At 42.7% G+C, this 9,484-nt stretch overlaps 1 protein-coding gene across 2 annotated transcripts; it reads right to left on the bottom strand.

Moving 5' to 3' along the window:
- Positions 1 to 3,008: 3,008 nt before the first annotated feature.
- On the bottom strand, positions 3,009 to 8,834 carry LOC149287668 (uncharacterized). Of its 2 annotated transcripts, none has more exons than XM_089492490.1 (4): positions 8,669 to 8,834; positions 8,171 to 8,340; positions 7,522 to 7,642; positions 3,009 to 4,183 (listed from the first exon to the last, which is right to left on the bottom strand). In XM_089492490.1, exons 2-4 carry the CDS (start codon positions 8,243 to 8,245, stop codon positions 3,534 to 3,536), a joined length of 846 nt encoding a protein of 281 aa, XP_089348616.1. In that variant the 5' UTR covers positions 8,246 to 8,340; positions 8,669 to 8,834; the 3' UTR covers positions 3,009 to 3,533. The 2 variants fall into 2 exon arrangements, with proteins under 2 accessions (XP_089348616.1, XP_089348615.1); XM_089492489.1 differs by having other exon boundaries at positions 8,634 to 8,834.
- Between the last annotated feature and the right edge of the window lie 650 nt (positions 8,835 to 9,484).

Here is a 9,484-nt window from a genome sequence, read left to right on the forward strand (position 1 = left end):
TTATTATTATTATTATTATTATTATTATTATTATTATATTCACCCAGAGTTAGAGAGCATAAGAGTGGAGTGGAGCCATCACTGTTGTACATAATGATGCAGAAATGCATCAGTCAGCCTTCAAAGGAGATAGAAGGAGATGACATTGTAGATTCTTTTCTGTGTATTAACTGAACTTTGGATAGAGTAGAAGAATATAAACTGAATAATAGGATAGAAGTGTGGTAGTAAAGTAAATATGAAATAGAGAAAGAAAAGAAAGTTATGATACATGGTAAAGTATAGAATAAATTAGAAGTGAAGAAGCTGAAATAAGATCTTCTTTCCTATTCTTCTAGAATTGAGAAAGAAAGGGAAAAAGAAGATTAATTTAGTAAAAAGAGAGTTATGTGTGTAGTTGATGGTAGTTGTAAGTGTAGACAGTAGAGGATAGAGTTGGTTAGAGTGAAATGATGAGAAAGATAATGGTACAGTTATGAAGGAGAGAGAGAGAAAGGAGGAGAGAGGGGGAAAGAATGAGAAAGAAGGTAGTAGGAAGGGAGGATGACATACGGTTTAAAGAATAGAAGAGGTAGGAAGGAGAAAGATGTAGATGGAAGAAGTAGATGGTAATAATAATAACAAAAATAAGAACAAGTGTGATGTATGTTTGAATTGTAATTTTATTGATTGTATGGTTGTTTATTCTGAAAATAAAAAGAATTTGAAGATTATTTACAGTTTGACCTCAGTATCTGCTGAGGTTTGGTTTCAGGACCCCATGAAGTAACCAAAATCTGTGGATGTTCAAGTCCTATTACAAACATTGGGGTTGTAGTATGATGCGCCTTCTGAGTTTCACTTAATTTGCTCATGTAAAATTGTATTTATTTGTTAGACTGTTCTTATCCTTTAAAAAAAAATCTTCTCCAAAGGACTTGGAAAGAAGAAAGGTCCCTCCACAAAATTGTCTGGCCTTAAGATGAATGAGAAAGGCATCATGCGAAATGAAGAAGAGACGGCGATCCTGAACCAGACAATTCTTTCTGACCCAGAGGAAGGGAGCCAAGTGAGTCTGGGACACTTTTATGCAATAGGTTCTTGGCCTTAGGAGAAAAGCTGCAATATGGAAAAGGGGCACCAGCTCATCTTTCTACTCTTTGTTCAAATGGACAGGTTTTCTCTTACCTACGGAGCCAAAGCAGCCCATTTGGATGTTGAATGCGGATTGGAGGATGACTCACATTTGCCGCTGGGATCTTACTGGCATGGCTACAGAAACATGGATCTCATAGAATCAGAGGACGACCTGGAACTAACTAACAAGGTATAGAAGAAACCTCATGCGCTTTCCATGGTGTTTTAGAGTAGGGCAGCATGTTCGCATCTGGCTGTCTTGCAAAGAGAGTTAGTTATTCCTTCCCACTAAGAATTTATCCTTATAGTAATGGAGGTCAGGGCAGGGGAGCATTAAATCCACCCCAACTTTTTACTGAACTCTCTTTCCCCCAATAAGTTCAATGCCTTGGATAGTTAAGATTAAAACCAACATGGATTCACTGTCCCACTAAGATGGAAGCCACTAAGGGGGTTAGACAAAATGGGACACAGACCTTTGTCTCTAGTGAGAGCCATGCAATGAATTTTACAAGGCAAGTCAGGTCAGATCTAGACAACAAATTGAACATGAGTCGACAGTGCGATACAGCAGCTAAAAAGGCCAATGCAATTTTAGGGTGCATCAATATTAGCATAGTTAGAAGTTAAGAGGTGATATGATAAACCTGTTTAAATATTTGAAGGGATGTCATATTGAGGAGGGAGAACGCTTGTTTTCTGCTGCTCCAGAGACTAGGACCCAGAGCAATGGATGCAAGTACAGGAAAAGAGATTCCACCTCACCATTAGGAAGAACTTCCTGACAGTAAGTCTGTCCGATAGTGGAACACACTCCTTCCTTGGAGTATAGTGGAGTCTCCTTCCTTGGAAGTGTTCAAACAGAGGCTGGATGGCGATCTGTCAGGGATGCTTTGATTGAGAGTTCCTGCATGGCAGAATGGGGTTGGACTGGGTGGCCCTTGGGGTCTCTTCCAACTCTATGATTCTATGAATCCCCTTAAATCTTCTATCATTTTGATATAGTCCATCACTTTGTCCCATTCTTCTACCAGTCTTGTTATAGAATGTATTCCAGTATTCTTTCACTTTGACACAGGAGCAGCAGAGATGGAAATATGTGCCCTTTTCATTTCCGCACATCCAGCACCCATCAGAACAAGTCTTAGATATAAAAATACTTTGTAGTAGTTTTCCCTTAGAGCTTGGGAAGCTGTGCATTTTATCCTCCTTTTCCAAGTTAACTCCCATTCTTCCATCTCAATATTGGGTCCTAGATTTCTTGGCCATTGAACCATGTTTTCTTTAACCACCTCAGATTCCATCTCATGTTTTAACAGGATTTTATACAATTTCACAAGTGAACCTTTCCCGATAGCAAGCACATTTCCTTGTATTTCTGTACTAATTATTTCTATTCCATATGTTTTCATATCCAACAAAAATCTCTCTTTTATTTGCCGGAAAATAAGCCAGTTACGTTGTTTACCTTCTTCTCTTATTTCTTCTAACTTTTTAATTTAATCATATTGCCTTGCTTATTTATCAAATCATTCCTGCTGCTGCTGTTTATTCCACTGTCGGCTTTAGAGGGAAGAGAAGGAGTTCGCCAGGGGTTCAGCAGCCCCCCCCCCCTTCCTTACTTCCTTCCTTCTTTCCTTCGAAGAGATTTTGAAGAGGCCGCAATGGAGCCCAGGAAAGGCAGGAAAGAAAGGTTCTGCTTTGGAAATAGCCTCTCTGTGTATACTGTAGGTATATAGATATATATAGATATATGTGTGTTTGCCTCTGCTGTTCTTATGGCTGGGAATGGAGCTGAGGACTGAGGACAGAAGAAAGGGTCAGTTTTGTGCAAATTCACAAGTCCAGTGTGTTGAAATAGCAAAGAACTTTATTGAGAACACATAGTCAGAAATTCAGTTTTTAAGCCAGAACTGCCCTCCCCAAGCCAAAGAATATATTGAAACCCTAAACCTAAAACTCAACCTTCTACAAAACCTAGCCCCCACCGACAATTCCCACCATCTATCCCTACTATTAACCAGCCCCACTTTGCCATCCTTCTCACACACACAATCTCTCCCTGCCACAGACATTCGAAGAAGCTTGCTCCCTTTGTGTTACTACCGGTCCCAAACTTTCTTCAGCCAACATCCCACAAATTCTGAATGCTATCATTGTATTCTAGCTAGCTGCAACAAATCCCAGCCCCTCATCTAACTAACCTAAACCACGACCCACAATCCCCTGCCAAATTTATAACCCAAAGCAATTATCTTTACTAGTAGCAATTAAAAACTAAACTTAACAAAACATAACTTTAAAACATACACAGACATATGGACAGAAAAATCGTACATATAAAATCATAAGGGCCTTTGAGCACGGCTGGATTGAAGAAATATTTTGTATTCCTTCTTTACAAAAATAATGTTAGTTCACTGCTTGGGTTTGTGTGGCTTCTCTCCTGTGTGGACTCTCTGGTGTGTCAGTAGGGTTGACTTCAAAGAAAAACATTTCACACAATGCTGGCATTTGTATGGCTTCTCTCCTGTGTGGATTCTCTGATGTTTCAATAGGTCTGACTTCCAAGAAAAACCTTTCCCACAATGCTGGCATTTGTATGGCTTCTCTCCTGTGTGGACTCTCCGGTGTGTCAGTAGGTTTGACTTCAAAGAAAAACATTTCCCACAATGCTGGCATTTGTATGGCTTCTCTCCTGTGTGGATTCTCTGGTGTGTCAGTAGGGTTGACTGCCGAGAAAAACATTTCACACAATGCTGGCATTTGTATGGCTTCTCCCCTGTGTGGACTCTCTTATGTGTCACTAGGATTGACTTCCGAGAAAAACATTTCCCACAATGCTGGCATTTGTATGGCTTCTCTCCTGTGTGGATTCTCTGGTGTGTCAGTAGGTTTGAGGGCTGAGAAAAGCATTTCCCACAATGCTGGCATTTGTACGGCTTCTCTCCGGTGTGGACTCTCCGATGCTTGACAAGGTTCGACTTGTATGCAAAATGTTTCCCACAATTCTGGCAGTTGTATGGCTTCTCTGGTGTGTGGACTCTCTCATGACTGACAAGTTCTTCTGTAAAGAAGGATAATGACAGATGATACTGAGTTAAGAGAGGAAAGTGTTAGCCCAAAATTTAGCCCTATATTCACTCCTCCCTATTTGAGATTAAATTAATAAAGTTGGGGTGGGTGACCTGAGCATGACCCTGTTGCAGATGCCCCAAATCCATGAAACGATTATATCCTTACTCACAGGATCTGGCAAAGAAGAGATTGTGGGGAACCTACATTGAGGTAATCAGTAGAAGCAGATAGTCCTACAGACTGTTGAAAAAAGATTCTTTTAAACATGTGTTAAAATATTTTTATTGAAAAGTGGCATCATATCCTGTGAGACGGCCAGAGAGTGCTGAGTCAGAGCACATGGCATGATGCAAGCTAACTGCAGAGGACACTTCATGTTGTGTGGCACCATGAGATGAATCACAACCAATACAGAATACAGGACACATCTGGATTGTTGTGGATAGGATTGGATTGGAGTTGGTGAACATGATGGAAGTCAGAGAGGAGAGCTTGCAAATATTGTTGTTATTTTGCGTCTCAAGATAGAGAACCTCCAAAGATTTGGATGAAATCAACTGTGTCTGTGACTTATTTTTAAGTGTGAAGAGGAGTCAGTGCATTGCCAAAACCTTGATCTGGAAAGTTGTTTCCATACTGTGCTATGTTATTGTTGAGCTGCATCTGGGAGCTTCATGCTCAAATTGCGCTGTACATTGGCTTGGGAATGGGACTGGAATTCAGAGCCAACAAGGACCTGAGGACCGGTGTACTAATCCCTTATGTCTGAGGTATTTGCACCAAGCACCTATTGCATTCAATTTGATTTTGTTCCATATTTTCTCCACCCAGAAAACATTCTAAAACTATTTAAACGTTATAGAAAACTTGGGTTCTGCCCACTAGCAACAATTTCAGTATAAAGATCAGGCCCAACTGGCTGTTCTTCAGCGTCAGTCCAGTTGCAGACAGACACTTTCTGGGTTTACACTGCTAAACACCTCACTACACTCGCCAGCTCCACTTGTCATGGGAGTTACTGGTTTCTTTCCCCATTCTGGGCCCTCAGCAATTGGAATCAAGGTCCATCTAGGTTATTTATTATCATTAGGAAAGCCTAACATCTATTCACCACTCCCACCTTTGTTAGCTAGTTTTTGTGTGTGTGCGTGAACACCTATATGTGTGTGTATGTATGTACAGTGCACCTTTGTCATAGGTGGGCATGCCTTACGCAGATTTCAGGATACACAAAAAGGCACACTGGGAAAAGGGGCAGTTTGCCCCATAAGGGTTAATCACGCCTGTGGCGGTGGCGGGTGCAGCCGCTCAACTGCGCGGAGCCCTGTTCATTTATATAGGGCTTGAGAATGCATGGAATCCCCCTAACAGAACGGGATGACTCCCGATGTCACTGTTGCCCCAGTCTCTCCTTTGAGCTAAGTATTCCCTTAAAAGCATAGCACTTGGCAGTGTCCTCCCCAGACTCCAGCCTTTCGGGTAACAAAGAGCCTCTGAAATCAACCATGGAGCTAAGCAAGTTCAGGTTGGAAAAGAAACATTAGAGAAAAAGGAATTTTTCTGTCGCCCTTTCCTCTCTTCAAAGACATTGCTCATAATTTCAAAATGGAACCCCTTAATATGTTTGAAAACAAGAGCCTGCGCTGGTTCTCATCAGTTCAGTTCTTAAAATCTGTCATGTTTGTGGCTGCCTCCCAATCCCCAAGGCCCCTCTCCTGGCCCTTCCCAGAGGTCCCTTCCTCTCCATACAGAGCTAGGCAATCCTGGCTTTACTCCTGCTTTCCCCTCCTGGCTCCCATCTGCCAGATCCCCTTCCCTTTCTCCCTCCGCTCTCCAACCTTCCCTCTTGCCCATCTGCACCGCTTCAGCATCTCATTTTCAGCATCTTTTCCCTGTCGTTATATTTTTTAACTTTCCCTCCGTCTCTCCATCACAGACACATACCCACAGAGTGTGATGCATAAAAGGGATACTTTGAGGCCCATTTGTTGAGAAAGGCAGGATAATCAATATACAAATAATTCATTGGCAAAGGCAGAGCAAGGGGGCTGGGACCTGGACTCCAATTTTGGTGAGTGTCAAGCACCAGGGAGCAGCCTTAAAACATCTATAAGACAGGCATGGACTACTATGGGGTTTGTAGGAGATCTCAGGGGCAACCCCAGATTGTATTGCCAGGGGGCGGGGGGAAGGGATGAAATAATATTTTGACCCTCAACATCCTATAGCATCCCTTTGGGGAAGTGGAGGCCATTTGGCCACTGTTGGACCCTCTCTGAGCCATTGCAGGCCCAAGGGAGGTATTTCCCACAAGAAGGCTCTCCCGAGCCTTAAAAGGATAGAAGAGGAGCCAAAAAAGGTAGGAAACTTGCTCAGGGATGTGCTGAGTACCATTTGGGTGTGAAAAGCATTAATCTCCATGGCTCCTTTCCACAAAATCCTAAAATTGGCAGTTTAGGATGGAGTATTTGGAATCCTTAGAAACTGGAGAGCAGTATTGCCTCACTAAACTACAGATTCAAATATTCTACAGGATGTTGCTATCACAATTAAACTAGGCTTGAACGGGATCTAGGACTCCTAGTAGACCGCAAGTTGAACATGGGCCAACAGTGTGATGCGGCAGCTAAAAAGGCCAATGTGATGCTAGGCTGCATCAATACAAGAATAGTTTCTAGATCAAGGGAAGTAATAGTGCCACTCTATTCTGCTTTGGTCAGGCCTCCCTTGGAATAATCCTGTGTCCAGTTCTGGGCCCCACAATTCAGAAAGGGTGTTGACAAATTGGAGCATGTCCAAAGGAGGGCAACCAAAGTGGTGAAGGGTCTGGAAAACATCAAGCGCTATGAGGAGCAGCTTAAAGAGCTGGTTATGTTTAGCCTGCAGAAAACAAGATAAAGATTGGATATGATATCCATGTTTAAATATTTGAAAGGGTGTCATGTTGCGCAAGGGGCAGGCTTGCCTTTTGCTGCTACAGAAAAAAGGAGACACCACAATGGATGCAAGCCACAGGGAAAGAGGTTCCACCTAAACATTAGGAGGAACTTTGTGACAGTAAGAGCTCTTTGACAGTGGAATATACTCCCTTAGAGTTTGGTGGAGTCCTTTTCTTTGGAGGTCTTTAAAGAGAGGCTGGATGGCCATCTATTGGGGGAGATTTGAATGTGTATTCCTGCATGGCAGAAGGGGGTTGAACTGGATGGTCCTTATGGTCTATTCCAACTCTATGACTCTATAATTCTAGTGGAACCATAGTGACATGATAATATAGTATGAAAGGGTCCTCAGTCTTTATATAAAGAGCAATGGTTTCAGGTTCCTTACCTACAGAATCCACATTGTCATAATTGTCCATCATTACATAATTGTACAAAAGTTTCTGTTTCTTTGTCAACAGATTCCATTCATCCTCGGAGAAATATACTGCCACATCTGCAAAGGTCACCTGAAATAGAAAATAGCCCTCATCCAGAGAGTGACTAAGCAAAAGGGGAGGAAAGCACATGGTGCATCCCAAATATTATTTCATCAATTCAGAATTCAGTCCAGGAAATAAACTTTAAATTCTGTCAGCAAGGAAAAAGCTACTGCCTTTCAGATCCATTTTGTATCGAATCCTTTCAATATAGTAAACAATATAATTGAGGCCATGGCTGGGATATTGAGGATGGATTAGGGTACTGACTATCCCAAAACATATAGTACATTTAGCCACAAAAGAATTATGGTGCATTCAGCCATTTCTTGCCAAACTCCTTGAAAGTCATTTTTCAGCAACCCAAGAGAGCTGAGGAGAAGTGGGAAAGTGGAAGGAGAGAGAAACCTACACTTTTGAAAGCCCCTGAAAACGTGGGGTGACAGAGGATTAACCAGGACTTTCTCTGCCAAACTGGGACAATATGTTCTCCACTTGCTTTCATGAGCTGGCTCAGCAGTGACACAAATGAAGCTAATAGTCAGGATGGCGACTCACCAAAGAGTTCTTGTACTTCGCCAGCCTCTTTCTCTTGGAGCCAAACTCCCTCTGCTTGGTCTCTGTGTTGGCCATCAGGTGGGAAGGGGGTGTCCTGGTGGCCCTGCACTTGGTTCTCTTCAAGTAAAATATGCCCCAAAGCTGTGTACAAGGAGGCCGAGATGAAGTTCCTGAGAAAAGAGACTAGGGTTAGGCTTGGTTTGTCAAGAAATCCTGCACCACTCGAAGACACAGAGAACAGCATGCTTCTGGTGAGATACGCAGGTGCCATATGCCTCCTTTGGGCCAATGCGGAGATGGACATCCCCTTCCTCCCTCTTCACCAAACAAAGCCCCATGGAGCTAGCATAGATTCACTGCAACTCCCTTACACAACAGATACTCCATGTTAAAATGCTTTTGATGTTGCTATATTGCGCAGCACGTGAGGCAACATGTTAACGTATGGCGCCAGATTCTCCACCTTGACTGTAGTCAGCTTGTGAGCTGAACAAGCACCTGTCACTTTCTCAATGAGCAAAGAGACACTGTAGTCTTCTCTCAGATGAGGCTTTTATTCCTATAAGAAGTTCCACTGTGTACAACACTATATACATCGACACCCTCCACCATCCACACCAGTAATAACCCACTCTGAGGCACACACTGTCTGACTCTTCCTCAGTGACAGCTGAGAATGACAGTTGACAGTTGCATCAACATTCCAGTGATGCACTGTTTAAATGCTGACACATCTAACTGCCACTAGAGCTGTCAATGACTTCCACAACAGCTTCATCTAGTGGCCACATGCATGTCATTTCCTCAGACCTGTTCACCATGGTCCTGACACTCCATGCCTTGTGAGAGTGGAGGGGGGTCAGGGATGGGGAATTGGAGAGGACCCTGGCTATGTCCCTGTAGCTAGATGTGAAACGAGTGCATCATCACCCAAAATAAAATGGGACCTCTTAGCAAATCTATGGGAGACACTGCCTCAAAGCGCATGGGAGGAGTCTTTGGCTGGATGGCCATCTGTTCGGAGGACTTGGAGGGCAGAATGGGGCTGACTGTTTGGCCCTTGGGGCTCCCTTCCAGCCCTAGGAGTTTATGAAGCCTACCTTACAAGGCTGTTGTGGGAGTTAATCACAAGACAATTACTACACAAGAATGGCCACCTTTTAGCAGCTTACAATAAAAAGATCCATACAATACAATAAAAACATGTTTCATGATATCCCAAACTCTAACCCTAACACTCCCATCCGAAATAAAATACCATTAAATTACTGGACAGTTATTAAAACAGTTATTAAAAACAGGGATAGTAGCGAA

Source organism: Sceloporus occidentalis, unplaced genomic scaffold, assembly GCF_023333645.1.
Source record: "Sceloporus occidentalis isolate IW3139 unplaced genomic scaffold, rSceOcc1.0.p SCAF_57, whole genome shotgun sequence".
NCBI classification, from domain to species: domain Eukaryota; kingdom Metazoa; phylum Chordata; class Lepidosauria; order Squamata; family Phrynosomatidae; genus Sceloporus; species Sceloporus occidentalis.